General features: G+C 37.8%; 1 protein-coding gene across 8 annotated transcripts in view; it reads right to left on the reverse strand.

Moving 5' to 3' along the window:
- The window catches only part of MICU3 (mitochondrial calcium uptake family member 3), a 149,307-nt gene that overhangs the window by 4,077 nt on the left and 129,045 nt on the right, over positions 1 to 16,185 (reverse strand). For 4 of the 8 annotated variants that reach the window (XM_073341938.1, XM_073341943.1, XM_073341939.1 and 1 more), the window contains 2 exons: positions 12,600 to 12,757; positions 5,022 to 5,096 (listed from right to left, as the gene is read on the reverse strand). In XM_073341938.1, the coding sequence (XP_073198039.1) occupies positions 5,028 to 5,096; positions 12,600 to 12,757 (227 nt within the window). In that variant the 3' untranslated portion in view covers positions 5,022 to 5,027. Of the gene's footprint in view, positions 1 to 5,021; positions 5,097 to 12,599; positions 12,758 to 16,185 lie in introns of those variants that run through there. The other 4 variants (XM_073341941.1, XM_073341937.1, XM_073341940.1 and 1 more) reach the window with 1 other exon arrangement.

Genomic DNA, 16,185 nt, shown 5'->3' on the forward strand with positions numbered 1-16,185 from the left:
ATGTATTTAGATGCACAACCCAATTTTCCCCTTTGTAAAATGTATGAAAAGAAAAATGGGTCTCGTATTGTATTTTTAAAGGCCCTCAATTGAGAACTTCCAAGATGAAAAATTACCTTATCTAGTTTGATGGCCTGCAATCCAGCACATTTAGATGAGGAAAAGCTTCATACGTGCACTCTGAAGGTTCTTAACATGGCCTTTCCAAATCTGATCTGAAGTAAATGTAGCTACCATCACAAATAAGCCGCTGCTGCCACTGCACACCACTGGCGGCAGCATGTCAGGGATATGTAGTTACACTTCCCAGTGAAAAGCAAGCTGTGGGAAAGACTCTGGCAGCAGGGAAAGGCTCTGGCAGCTGATACTTGTGTTGAGAGGCGTAATGTCAATATGCTTTCTAGAAGAAATGGGAGATGCTAGCTTCCTCTTACGTGGCTGGGAACACAGTCCATAGTCAGCAGTCAAATAACAAATACCCCAGTGTAACAAACACTGACTGAAGTACAGCACATTTTGCAGTGTAAGATTCTTCCTTGCAGAGCTTAAAACTAGACTTTCTTCAGTTATGAATCCAATATGATCTAAAATTTTCTCTAAAATTATGAGTGAAAAATAGTTGAGAGAATTAAACAATAAACCAAATAAACTGTGTCATTACTATATTCAATCTTTTTATCCAATATAATCCATCTACTTTACAAGACTATTGTTCACACAACACTAAAACTGGATTTGTAATCCCAGTTTTCTGCACAATCAGTAAAGAGAAGTCATTGCTCACCTTTCAGTTTGCCTGCCTCAGAGAAAAGACCTAGCAACAATGTTTCCGAGACAATTATCTGGTTTTCCTAATATTGCTTGTTATGATGGTCGAGTTTAAGTGTATAAAAAGATAGCCTTTTATTACGAGAATTGTACATTGGGAATGCATAGAAATTAAAGGTTTTTAAAACCTTTACCACATGACAAATCTAAATCTTGTTTGTATAAAACATTTATATTAGATAAGAAACTGAATAAGAAAACATAAATTAGCTTTTAGAATTCACACTTATAATATCAGTCTTCCATTGTCTTTTCTTAACAGTTTCTTGTCCCCTTTCCTCTTCAACCAAATGAACTCCTACTGATGCTAATTCACGTGCTATGCCTTGCAGGGACAGCCACAGAGAAAGAGAGACAAAATCTGCAAGACTATTGTTAACTGTTTGAACCAGGCGAAGTTTGGATCTTGTTCCCCAAAGACAGATTTCATTATTTATTATAAGGGTAGCATGCTTCATGCTGTGAAGCAAATGTCATTAGTGCAGTTTAGAGATATGTAACACATAGCAGAATGTGCTTCTGTTTCTTTTTGGGTACAGATTCCAAGTGTGGTATAATCAGTGATAAGCATGCCAAATATTTAAATATCTTTTATTACTGATCTAAGTTTACCATACAAATCATATCAAAGTATAGACTAAAGTCTTTACGTTTATATTTGGAACAACAGTAAAATTGAGAGTTATCATATTGCATCTAACCTTGGGTGATCTATATGGCAGATTTTTATATTGCAGACATACTATGTGTTTCTTTGTACATGAGGTTGGTGTTTAAATTAATTAATTTTCTGAAATAAATGTTCAGTTTCACACTGGTTAATGGCTCTGCCTTTATTCTCTTTTCAATTATTCTGTAGTTTAGTTTTGCAATGACTTTTTAAAAGGGTATATAAACTCACTTTCATTCAATAATACGTATAGTGTGAATAGTGCAGGTTCTATTGTCCCCAAGACAACTCTCAGAGCAGCAGGCTCAAAATCACATCACTTATGTTTTTAATTAATAAAGTTGGCCAAAGCTTGCTTCAATTTCAGCTCAACAATCTTCATAACATGGATTAGTATTATAAATGAATGTAACATCTTTTATCCAAAAGGAACTAAAATTACCTCACAAAGTACATATGGTATGTTTCATACATCACTACTGACATGCAACTGCCACTAGGGTCGAGGGCATTAACCAATTGGTGCACATTAAGGGAAGGGGGAGTTTTAGCTTCAGCAAAGAAGGTTAAAAGACCAACTCTTGCAAGAAGCCCCAAGAGAATGTCCAGGTACATCAGACAGGACTTCAGTTTTTCAGTCTCACCTGAAAGAGTCTACACATAGATAAACTGAATACCATGCAGTGTACTATGTCAGAAGGATGAATTAACTCTGCTTGGATTTAAAACTCTGGTTTCAGGGAGTATGGGCACTTATACTTGATGCTTAAAGCACAAAGCCTCTCATATCAACAGAATTTTACTAGGTTTAATATTAATGTTTTGGAGTTCTTCTGAGTGATAACATTTTGTTCCAATTTGGTAAATACTTACTATTGAAACTCACTAAAAAGGCACAGTAAATGTACAGCACTTTACCAATCTATTTAAGACCTGATACCTGCCCTGAAGTTACAGTCTAAAGTATAAAGAGACAAACAAAGGTATGTCAAGGCATATAACAGTACAGGAAAAGGAGGATGCATAAGGACTATTGGGGAAGAGAAAACAAAGTACTCCTGGAAGAAACTGCAGGATTGGGGTTTTAGTTAACGAGAGATTGAACAAGGTAGGAACAAAGGAAAGAAAGATAATGCTCAGGTTACCAAACTGGGAATCAAAATAGTGAGCCTTAGAGGTGATGTGAAGATAAAATTAATCTAAAATAATTCTTACCCTGTGTGACTAACCAGTTAGATTATTAAATTGAAAGAATTTTAAAAATCACTTTGTTTTTACCACTTCACCTGTCACTTCACTTGTGCAGAGAAACTAGAGTTTTGCCTGTTTAGAATGAGTTACTTTCCAGTTCTGAGGCACTAACACAATACTGCAGTATTTGGGTTGGACCCACACATAGGATTTTTAAACTACAAAGTGTAACCAAAATGTAGTTTTCTTTTTTGGAAATAAAGTCCTACTGATTCTAAGTTTCATATGTGACAGTGTGGGATATGTCTGAGTCAAATTTTGAGCTCTATCTTGTGTGTGTGTGTGGAAATTTTGGATACAGACAGCACAAGCCTGCACATACCCAAAGATAACCTATTGTACTACACTCCTGAGAGCGGCTCTGTCCAGCAAAGGTGTTGGATACCTTGCTGATGGACTAACACTAAGGGTACATCTACACAGCAGTTGGGAGGTATAATTCTCAGCTCAGGTAGACCTGCACGCACTAGCTCTGCTTGAGCTAGCATACTAAAATTAGCAGCATAGCTGCAGCTACACGGGTGTTGGCTCAGACTAGCTGCCCGAGTACAATCCCACCTGAGTCCCTGGGCACATACGCAGGCAGCTAGCCTGAGCGGCTGCCCATGCCCACACTGCTGTTTTTAGGCACTAGTTCAAGCAGAGCTAGAGCATGTACATCTACCCAAGCGGGGAATGACAAACTGCTATATAGATGTTCCCCTTAAGAGCCACTAAAATCCCAATCAGGGGCCAACAACTTTGTTTGCAACAATGGGCTTTCTACACAAGGTCCTGAAGGGGAAAAGGGGGAAGCATGACTGGTGGGCATGTAGCTTCTCAGTCTGAGTAAATGGCTAACAGACAGTGGCCTCATTCTGCTCTGTGCAGGGAATGATAATGGCCACAAGTAAAAACAACTTGAAGGAGAAAGGAGAGGAGGAACTCTGTGCAGCCTGAAACACTGACAAACCTCAGACTCACAGGAAGGGTAGATCAGCCTAAGGGAGGGTGCTTCTCAAGGGGTTTTGTGGTTTTCAAAGATCTGTAACTCTTAAGTGCTTTAAGTGTAAAGTAATTATGCTTAAGAAATTCTATTGCTAAGCATGTGTTCCTTGCTTTCCTGCTATGTTGTTCCCAAGTGGGTTAAACTAGAAGCTAAGAGCCTAGGTGGAGCTCTACAGCAGTGTGTGTAAATGACTGTGGATGGAGAGTGGGCTGTTTGGGAGGCCTCAGACTCTGATTTCAGAGTCTATGGCAGCTGGATGGCAGCATCTCATGTTCCAAGGAAGGACATAAGACAGGTGGTCCGAGTCTGGCCTACGGTTCCAGAGCTAAAACAGTTACTACACTCTAGCCAGACCCAGTTGGTTTGGAAGCACATGGGACCTAGCAATTGTTTCCACTTGCAACAGACTAGTGATCGTACAGTGGTGTGTAGGGCCAGATTCTAACAGGCCCCTTTCCCCCCCATGAAACTATGTTTGGGACCTAAACTAGTTGTTAATGCCCCATGAGTAGCTACTATACAATTATTATTTCACCTTCCTCTGTAGCACGGGTCACTTGCTGGAGGATTCTCTGAACCTTGAAGTCTTTAAACCATGATTTGAGGACTTTAATAGCTCACACATAGGTGAGAGGTTTATTGCAGGAGTGGGTGGGTGAGATTCTGTGGCCTGCATTGTGCAGGAGGTCAGACTAGATGATCATAATGGTCCCTTCTGACCTTAATATCTATGAGTCTATTATGTACAGAAAGGAAAAAAAAATGGCATTTATGACCTTAAATCACAAAAAAGCATGAACACACACTTTCAATGGAAAGATAGTTCAAGCAGCAATGTTAGAAATACACCAAGCTATTAAAAATATGTACACTTTCAAACTAAAGTGGAATTAAATTAAATAACCATTTCTCAGTGGGAGAAGGGAAAATCTACCTTTACTATAGATGTCTTTAGTACCATATATATCATACAGAGTTATCTGAAGCATGAATAAAACTAGTTACAGAACAGACAGAAAATACCAACAGAAACTCACAAAATCTGTGCTGTGGGAGAGGGAGAAGAAGCGTTTTCTTGAATACAGTACAAACAAAGCAATAAGCCAACAAAACAATGACAGCCTGAAATAGAATTATATGACCTTGTAAAATACTATGATGATCACATTCTGATAATCTATTCCTTAATTCTGTAATGGCAAAACAGAACAGTGGCAGTTTAACATGCAGCCATTCCCATCAGCATGCTGGCACACTTAGAAAGACTAAGCAGCTAACACATACCGTAACTTATCGGCTATAGAGTTCCTTCTTCACGCAGGCTTTGAAAGTGGTATACCTCTGTACAGTTTTGTATCCCTGTGGAGCAGAAGATGGAGAAGTGTGCATATGCAGACAACATGTGAAGGCAGCCAGAGGTAAGCATAAGACAACAGTGGCATGAAAATACAAAAGAATGGGGATTAAACGACAAATAGCTAGAAGTTAGTCAGAGTAAATAGTCAATTATAGGTAAAACTTTTTTTATCATTCAGTCTTTATATTTCAAATGAATTGTAATTGAAGATAAAATTTATAAAGGAGAGGGAAATGGTTTAGCATTACAGTTTTAAAAATAAAATATATGAAAATCATTATCTTCAATCAAACAAAAAACAAGGAAAACAGTTTTCATTGTTATGCCTTCCTACTATATAATATTTGTACAAGCTTTTAACAAAAAACCTATGGCAATATTCTGACTGACCACTGGGTGGCAGTTAAATACATCAGATTATCTCAAAAACGGTTTTCAAATTAAACCCTCTCTCTCAGGTTATAACAGTTTTCTTTTAATGTCAAGTCCCATACTTGAAAAAGAGATATAAATTCTTTTATATAATATAAAACCTATTAGACAGTCAACTGTTTTAGGTCTATGCTAGTTTCTTAAATATTCCATTTATGAAGGCAGGTACTGGAAATTTAGTTTTCATAATGTTTTAATTGTTATAGACATCTAATTTATAGTGTTAAGTAACCCAGTTAGACAAGTAGACAGTGTAAGACAATGGAAGAGAAAATGACTGTGTATACTTGTTAATTTTGTATAAAGATTAGTATCTGGTCCTCTCTCCAACCCCATAACTTTCTGTCCTTTAACTGACATTCAAGTGAACGATCCCTTTTATAGAGCAAAACCTACAGTCCTGGCAGAATCTTTTTAGAATTCCAGTTTCACTTAGCCTCATGCTTTATTAAGTGCATTTGCTTTATTCAGGCTTAATGTGGCCACAGAACACTTTGTGCTAAAATACTTACTATTAATTGTAATAACCATAAGCTTCTTTGAGGCAAAACATCCCCAATAAAACAGAATTTTTAAACAATCTCAATTATTAGGAAACATTGCTCTAACAACTAATCAAAAGAACAGAATATTATTTTTCCTTTCAAGGCAGCACTCAAAGTTAAGAGGATTTTTTACTTTTATTAATCATCATTACTATGTCAAAACAGTCACATGACATGTCAATTCAAAAGGTACAATTGCAGGGTCTCTAAAATGTAGCAAATTGAAGCTTACTTGGCCATTATGAAAAACTACAGTAAAAACTGCAGGGTTTTATAACTAATATGAGAAGCTAGCATACAGGAGGGTCTCTGATTGTAGGGAATCATCTATAATTGCAATAATAATTGTATTATTTACATTAGACAAAAAAGAAATGCCATCTAGAAAAGCCACACTCCAAACAGATGCCTGCTGTTATTTAGTTTCTATTACTTTTTCTTACTAGATATTTTTAACTAATAACAAAGACTGATGCGACTTATGAGGGTGTATGGATGTATGGTATTTCACATTAAAATATTAAAACACTGCATCTGGACTTTATAAATTGAAATTTGATCTTCATTAAGTTTGACCAGCCAAATACTTCTCTGCAGATATAAAATATTGTATCAGCAGAAGCTATTAGTCTTCTTTTATCCATAAAAGCTAACAAACAGAATGTTAGTAACCATTAGGAAAGGGATCCACAATATGATAGAAAATATCGTAATGCCACTATATAAATCCATGTATGCCCACACCTTGAATTCTGGCTGCAGTTCTGGTTAGCCCATCTCAAAAAAGGTGTATTGGAAAAAGTAGGGAGAAATTTATGGAGGGGATGGTATGATGGGATCTTTGACTATTAGAGGTAAATATGCCCAATGCCCTGTGATGGGACACTAGATAGGGTGGGATCTGAGTTACTACAGAGAATTCTTTCCTGGGTGTCTGGCTGGTGAGTCTTGCCCACATGCTCAGGGTTTAGCTGATCACCATATTTGGGGTCGGGAAGGAATTTTCCTCCAGGGCAGATTGGCAGAGGCCCTGGGAGGGGTGGGGGGAGGGTTTGCCTTCCTCTGCAGCATGGGGCACAGGTCACTTGCTGCAGGATTCTCTGCACCTTGAAGTCTTGAAACCATGAGTTGAGGACTTCAATAGCTCAGACGTAGGTCAGAGGTTTGTTACAGCAGTGGGTGGGTGAGATTCTGTGGCCGGCGTTGTGCAGGAGGTCAGACTAGATGATCATAATGGTCCCTTAAAGTCTTAAAGTCTATGAAAAGGGCAACTAAAATGATTAGGGGTATGGAACAACTTCCATATGAGGAGGGATAAAAAAGACTGGGACCGTTCAGTTTAGAAAAGAGATGACTAAGGGGGAATATCTTAGAGGTCTATAAAATCATGAATGGCATGGAGAAAGTGAATAGGGAAGTGTTATTTACCCCTTCACATAACACAAGAACCAAGGGAGGTCACCCAATGAAATGAATAGGCAGGTTTAAAACAAACAAAAGGAAGTACTTGTTCACACAATGCACAGTCAAACTGTCAAACTCATTGCCAGGCGCTTATATGAAAGACAGAAGTATAACTGGATTAAAAAAAGAATTACATATGTTCATGGAGGATAGGTCCATCAGTGGCTCTTAGCCAAGCTGTTCATGGATGCAACCCCATGGTCTGGGGATGACAGCAGATGGATCACTTGATAATTGCCCTGTACTGTTCATTTACTTTGGAGCATCTAGTTCCGGCCACTGTCAGAAGAGAGGATACTGGGCTAGAGGGCTATTAGTCTCACCCAGTATGTCCTTTCTTATATTATGTTCTTAGCAAATGGAATTTGCAAAACTTGCTATGGACTTAACACATCATTATATTTATTAAGAAACCACTTCATTGAATCTTAGGACTGGAAGATCTTCTAGAATCGAGAGGTCTTCTAGTCCAGTCCCCAGAACTCAAGGCAGGATTAAGCATTACCTAGACCATCCCTGACAGGTGTTTGTTTAATCTGGTCTTCAAAATGTACAATGATGGAGATTTCACAACGTCCCTAGGCAATTTATTCCTGTGCTTGAACACCCTGAAAGTTAGGCAGTTTTTCCTAATGTTCAATTTAAACCTACCTTGCTGCATTTTAAGTCCATTGCTTCTTGCCCTAGCCTCAGATATTAAGGAGAACAATTTTTCTCCCTCCTCCTGGTAACAACATTTTACATACTTGAAAACTGTTATCATGTTCCCCCTCAGTCTTCCCTTCTTCAAACTAAACAAACCCAATTTTTTCAATCTTCCCTCACAGATCATGTTTTCTAGACTTTTAATAATTTTTGTTGCTCTTCTCTGGACTTTCCCCAATTTGTCCACATCTTTCCTGAAATGTAGCCCCCAGAACTTGACATAATAATCAGTTGAGGCCTAATCAGAGTGGAATAGAGCGGAAGAATTACTTCTTGTGTTTTGCTTACAACACTCCTGCTAATGCAGAATGATACTCGCTTTTTTCTGCAACAGTGTTACACTGTTGACTCATATTTAGATTGTGATCCACTATGACCCCAGATCCTTTTCTGCAGTACTCCTTCCTAGGCAGTTGTTTCCTATTTTGTATGTGTGTAACTGATTGTTCATTCCTAATTGGAGTACATTGCACTTGTCCTTATTGAATTTCACCCTACCATTTATCCAGTTTGTCCAGATCATTTTGAATTTTAATCCTATCCTCCAAAGCACTAGCAACCCCTCCCAGCTTGGTATCGTCTGCAAACTTTATAAGTGTACTGTCTATGCCATTATCAAAATCACTGATGAAGATATTGAACAGAACCAGACCCAGAACTGATCCCTACGGGATCCCACTTGATATGCTCTTCCAGCTTGACTGTGAGCCACTGATAACGACTCTTTGGGAATGGTTTTCCAACCAGTTATGCACCCACCTTATAGTAGCTCCATCTAGGTTGTATTTCCCTAGTTTATGAGACGATCAAACAAGACAGTATCAAAAGCCTTACTAAAGTCAAGATATACCACACCTACTGCTTCCCCCCATCCACACGCCTTGTTAGCCTCTCAAAGAAAGCTATTAGGTTGGTTTGACATGACTTGTTCTTGACAAATCCATGCTGACTAGGTTCCATCTTCTAGGTTTCTTCAAATTGATTGCTTAATTATTTGCTCCTTTATCTTTCTGGGTACGGATTGGTCTGTAATTCCTCGGGTTGTCCTTATTTCCTTTTTATAGATGGGCACTATGTTTGCCCTTTTCCCATCCTCTGGAATCTGTCCTATATTCCATGACTTTTCAAAGATAATTGCTAATGACTCAGCTATCTCCTTAGTCAGCTTCTTGAGTATTCTAGAATATATTTCATCAGGCTCTGGTGACTTGAAGACATCTAACTTGTCTAGTAAATTTTAACTTGTTCTTTCCCTATGTTAGCCTCTGATCTTGCTTAATTTTCACGGGCATTCATTAAGTTAGATGTCCAATTGCTACTAAACTTTTTGGTGAAAATTGAAACATGAAAGTCATTTAGCACTTCTACCAGTTCCATATTTTCTGTTATTGTCCCCCCCCACACACACATTGAATGAACAGACCTACCCTATCCTTGGTCTTCCTCTTGCTTCTAATGTATTTGTAGAATGTTTTCTTGTTACCCTTTATGTCTCTAGCTAATTTAAACTCATTTTGTGCCTTGACCTTTCTAATTTTGTCACCACTTGCTTGCGTTGTTTGTTTATATTCATCCTTTGTAATTTGATTTAGTTTCCACTTTTTGTAGGACTCTTGAGTTTCAGAGCATTGAGGATGTCCTGGTTAAGCCAGGGTGGTCTCTTGCCATACTTTCTATCTTTCCTACGCAGTGGGATAGTTTGCTCTTGTGCTCTTAATAATGTCTCTTTGAAAATCTGCCAGCTCTCTTGAACTGTTTTTCCCCTTAGACTTGCTTCCCATGGTCTTACCTATCAACTCCCTGAGTTTGCTAAAGTCTGACTTCTTGAAATCTATTATCTTAATTGTGCTGTTTTCCCTCCTACCATCTCTTAGCTTTGTTACTTATATGTTAATTTCAGTTTAGCATGAGACGACTGTTTCAGCACACTATAAATGTGACTATAATCATAGTTAAAGAGTTACACTGTACTTGCTTTGCCAATAATAAATACTGTATAATTCCACAAGGTCAAATTAGTTGGAAAGAAATTATCCTGGCTACAGAGGTGATATCTGCAACCTTCTGCAGCTTGAAAGATCATAGATACTTCCTGCCAATTTGGGCACTTAAGAAGCAGTAAGGCACTACATGCTATGCCCTTTTTCCTTTACATTCTGTAACTCAGTAATGTTTGTTTGTGTTTTATTAGACTTTATTAAAAAAAAGAAGAGAGAGTTTTGCAAGAGGTTTACAACAGACACCATTACTTACCCATGGTGGATGCTGACATGTTTTCTGTATTATTTCTGAAACCTTGCTAAAAACAGATAATCGTACCATGAAGTTTATTTCTGAGTGTGTCCTGGAGTGTTACTCTCCCGGGGAAATAATATATTTTTTAGGAATCATATGACAAGGCAATGGGTAGTTATAACCATTGTAAGAAAAATAAATAAATAAAATGAAAAAATAAAAGTGACTATATCATTGTTGTCCGTGTAGTATGGGACCAAATTTTGATACCCTTACATACAGTGAGTAGCACCTGATTCCTAGAGTAGTTCTATTGAAACCAATGGGATCACTTGTGGAGTAAGGTGCCACTCAGCCTGAGTAAAGATATCACAATCTAGCCTAGTGTGTGCAGTACACTCCCTATTTTGTGAACCAAGAGCTTTTCAAGTTGCCTATAAGGAAAGCATGGTATATGGAAAGCAAAATAGTGTCTGATGAAGGTGACTTTTAAAGCTTATATTTGGTTTCTGTCCTGCTTTTTAATAATGTTAAAAAGAAGCATACATATACTCCATATTCACAATAATTATTTAGTAACTACTCTATGCACTGCTTAAGTTAACATATACGACACATTTACAATTAGTTAACATAGTTAATCATGCAGTTAAACATCTTCTAATGGTTATAAAACAACTACACTTCCACACTATCAGGAAAAAAAATTATGGTTTGAGCATCAGCAGGAAATACATATGTGTCACCGCTTCTGAAGGAATGTCATCAACATGTTTTCTTCATGGGGCAAAATACAACAAAGAAAGCCAAGTCACCTACGAGATTCAACATCACCTTCTACACAAGACCTAACATTAATTAGTCAATTTAGAAATCTATTCTACTTTAAAAGTGAGTAATACAGTGGCTAAAATAGTATGAAAAAACAAAACCAAATTTCAATTTAACAAGTACTGTACTCTCTTTATATATGAGTTTAAAGCTTGTATCTAAATGGTTATATTGTCAGTTTGAAAAGAGCATATTACATTTTAAAACTAAATTTAAATAAATAATTTGTGATATTGCTGTATAAAAACAGTAAGAAAAATGTGTGACTTCATATGGTCATAAAATGATGCATTAATTTTTCTAACTGCTCCATTTAAAAATAAATTCTAAAGTTATTTCTAAATCCCAAATCAACTCATAAGTCTAGCAAAATAGCTATGCAATCACATAAACACCACTATGCAATGATGTTCAGGTGTAGGTCCCAATTGTCCAATGTTATTTAAAAATTCTCCTTTAAACTTTGACACTCCCAAAATTTTCTTCCTTTGCTGGTGGAGTGGGAAGAGAGTACAGAGCAGTAAGTTTTACAGATTTGCCCCGTGGCAAAGCTCTAAAGTCAATTTACAGGCTCATTTTCTTCAACAGCTTTTAGCAAATGATTTCTTATTCTCTACCAATCTTCCTGTGTTGTAATGTTGACTTTAAATCTTCTCGATACAGACCTATATGATCAAAAAGGAGATTTGGGCCACAATAACCTTGTTTATACAAAAACAAACAAAAAACTCCAAGCCCCACAGCTGCTGCTGAAAAGAGAGTCTTAACAACTGGTGATGAACATAGAAATATAGTTTGGTCCATGGCTACACTTGCAGCTAATCATGCTCAGCATGATTTCACTAATAGTTAACTTCACTAATTAAAACCTTGATCAACTGTATCTGTTGCAGACACCCATTGTCAGTAACTGCCTTTGCACAGATACACAAGGCCTGAGGTGGAAGGCACCTTCCTCCTTTCTCCCCTGTCAATGGTCCAGGCACAAACACAGTACCCGTTAAAACCTCCATCCCTACACCACTCCACACCAGCCAGGAGAAACGGCAGCGTGTACAGGAGAGCACTCTGCACTTCTGAGGTGGTCCTGTACTGTAAAGGCACAGCCTGATCCCCTATCTATGGTTCTCCCAGAACAACAAACTTCTACAAATCAGGAAGAGATTCATCTTCCAGACTGTTTCCTAAGTCTTTCAAAATATAAAGATTTAATTAGCTGTTAGTTCACAGGCTACTTTCACTACTTTGGCAATACTGAGTCAATTAAAATAAAGGTAATATTAACATTCTTACCCTGAACCCTCGATTCAATCTGTCCTTCATAATGCCAATAAATTCTTTATAACTCAGCTGGTCATCTCTGTCAACATCAAAGATCTTGAAGACTGTGTTCACCAAATGTGCTGAAAGCTTCAGGCCTGTAGCTACATACACAGCACGCTTGAATTCATCTATGTAAACAATACATCAAAAGAAAAAAGTAAAACACAGAAGTCATATTAGGTGTTTTAATTTCTGGATATATCATAAAAGCTTACATGATGTGATATAGCCTCTTCAGCATAAACTTTCCTAGTGAACCATATGTAATGAAATGCAAAAATGATGTTATTGCTAAGTTATGTTTGCACATTTAAGCAGTCAAAAGTAAGGATATATGCAAATTACAGTTGAATTTCTCAGCTCTGCCATACTATCTTTAGTTACATGATTATAGATGATTTTATATATACTTGACTATCGAAAGTTGTATAGGAAAAAAAAATAGTCTCAGATTCTTCATTGGTGAAAACTGCTGCAGATTAATTGAAATCCATTAATTTACACCAGCAGAGAATTTAGTTCATAGATTGCAATTTACAAAATATATTATATTGAGTGTAATCACATAATTGGAAAGTGTATCATAACAGAGATCTGATGCACTATATTATTGTATTATATATAAGGCACCGTAGATTTAGGTGGCACTTCCCCTCCAAGTTCTTTCTTTGATCCACTGTCCAAAGACAAAAGCCCCATCGGTACACATGTTAGGTGGTGTACCCAAGTTTGGAGATGAAAGATTGAGCCTGATCAGAAGCAGATACTTCTGAGTATATTTAGAAGCAATTTTTCAGTTGCTTATAACTTTATGATCCAATCAACTGTTCAAGTTTATGAAACATGCACCCCCTCACTAAGGGCTTTTTATGAGCCATTGCGCGCACCCCCCTCCCCATATCTTTGGGCAGAAGCCAAACATGGAAAACTGTATCCCATAGGCACTATGAGAAGGAACTGAGACACATGTGGAAACTGTTTGTCAGTTAAGGCGTACTTGTGGCACCTTAGAGACTAACAAATTTATTTGAGCATAAGCTTTCGTGAGCTACAGCTAACTTCATTGGATGCATTCAGTGGAAAATACAGTGGGGGGATTTATATACATAGAGAACATGAAACAATGGGTGTTACCATACACAGCGGGGCGGCGGAAAAAACTTTTTGTAATGATAATCAAGGTGGGCCATTTCCACCAGTTGACAATTAATTCCAATTCAGCAGTCTCTCGTTGGAGTCTGTTTTTGAAGTCCCTAATCACATCAGCCACACTATCAGAGGCTCGTTCACCTGCACATCTACCAATGTGATATGCCATCATGTGCCAGCAATGCCCCTCTGCCATGTACATTGGTCAAACTGGACAGTCTCTATGTAAAAGAATAAATGGACACAAATCAGACGTCAAGAATTATAACATTCAAAAACCAGTCGGAGAACACTTCAATCTCTCTGGTCACTCGATTACAAACCTAAAAGTGGCAATTCTTCAACAAAAAAACTTCAAAAACAAACTCCAACGAGAGACTACTGAATTGGAATTAATTTGCAAACTGGATACAATTAATTTAGGCTTGAATAGAGACTGGGAGTGGATGGATCATTACACAAAGTAAAACTATTTCCCCTTGTTTATTCCCCCCACCCCCCACTGTTCCTCAGACATTCTTGTCAACTGCTGGAAATGGCCCACCTTGATTATTACTACAAAAAGTTTTTTCCCCTGCCCCGCTGTCCTGCTGGTAATAGCTCACCTTAAGTGATCACTCTCATTACAGTGTGTATGTTAACACCCGTTGTTTCATGTTCTCTATGTATATAAATCTCCCCACTATATTTTCCACTGAATGCATCCGATGAAGTGAGCTGTAGCTCACGAAAGCTTACGCTCAAACAAATTTGCTAGTCTCTAAGGTGCCACAAGTACTCCTTGTCTTTTTGCGAATACAGACTAACACGGCTGCTACTCTGAAACCTGTTTGAAAGTTGTAAGTATTGCAAATACAAGGCCAAATCTACACTTATGTATGTATTTCCTTTAACAAATGAAATAAGATTATAAAGATTATTTGAGGATAATATTAATGGAGGGCAGGTATAGAGGGGAGTTAATATATCTGTAAAATTGGGGGTCCTACCCTATTACTGGAGAATCGCTAATATAGTACCTATTTTTAAGAAAGGGGAAAAGGCGAACCAGGAAACTATAAGCCCATTAGTTTGACCTCAACTGTATACAAGGGCCTGGAACAAATTTTGAAAGAGAAAGTAGTTAAGGATATAGAAGCAAAAGGTAACTGGAATAAAATACAAGGTGTTATAAAAGATAGATCATGCTAGACCAATCTGAGCTCTTTCTTTGGGAAGATAACTGATTTTTTAGACAAAAGAAATGCAGTATATCTAATCTACTTGGATTTCAATAAGGCATCTGATGCAGTTTCACAATGGAAATTATTAAACTGGCGAAGATGTACATTAATATGAGAACTGAAAGGTGGATAAGGAACTGATGAAAGGGGAGACTCCAGCAGGACATGCTTAAAGGTGAACTGTCAGGCTGGAGGGAGGTCACTAGTGGAGTTTGTCAGGGATTGGTGTTGGGACCAATCTTATTTAACATTTTCATTCATGACCTTGGCACAGAAAGTTGGAGTGTACTAATAAAATTCGTGGATGACACAAAGTTGAGACGTACTGCCAGTATGGAGGAGAACTAGAATATTATACAAGAGCTGGATGACCTTGAAAGCTGGAGTAATAGAAATGGGATGAAATTTAATAGTGCGAAGTGCAAGGTCACATACTTAGGGACTAAAAACAAGCATTTTTGATAATATGCTGGGGACGTATCAGTTGGAAGTGACAGAGGAGGAGAAAGACCTGGATGTATTGATTGATCACAGGATGACTGTGAGCTGCCATTATGATGAAGCTGTGAAAAATCTTAATGCAATCCTAGGATGCATCAGGTGAGGTATTTCCAGTAGAGATGGGAAGTGTTATTGCATTATACAAGGCACTAGTGAGACCTCTGAAACACTGTGTGATGTTCTGGCCTCCTATGTTTAAGAAAGATGAATTCAAATTGGAACAGGTGCAGAGAAGGACTACTAGGATGATCAGAGGAATGGAAAACCTACTAATGAGAGGAGATACAAGGAGCTTGGCTTATTTAGCCAAACCAAACAAAGGCTGAAGGGAGATATGATTGCTCTCTATAAATATATCAAAGGATAAATCCCAGGGAGGGAGAGGAGTTATTTAAATTAAGTGCCAATGTTGACACAAGTATAAATGGATATAAGCTGGCCATCAACAAGCTGAGGCTTGAAATTAGATGAAGGTTTGTAACCATCAGAGGAGTGAAGTTCTGGAACAGTCTTCCAATGGGAGCAGTGGGGGCAAAAAACCTAACTGGCTTCAAGACTGAGCTTGAAAAATTTATGGAGGGGTTGGTATGATGAGATTGCCTACATTGGCATGCGGTCCATCTGTAACTGCTAATATCAAATACCCCCAATGGTCATAGATAGGGCAATAGATCGGGAGGGCT

The sequence above is a fragment of the Lepidochelys kempii genome, chromosome 4 (genome assembly GCF_965140265.1).
Source record: "Lepidochelys kempii isolate rLepKem1 chromosome 4, rLepKem1.hap2, whole genome shotgun sequence".
Taxonomy (NCBI): domain Eukaryota; kingdom Metazoa; phylum Chordata; order Testudines; family Cheloniidae; genus Lepidochelys; species Lepidochelys kempii.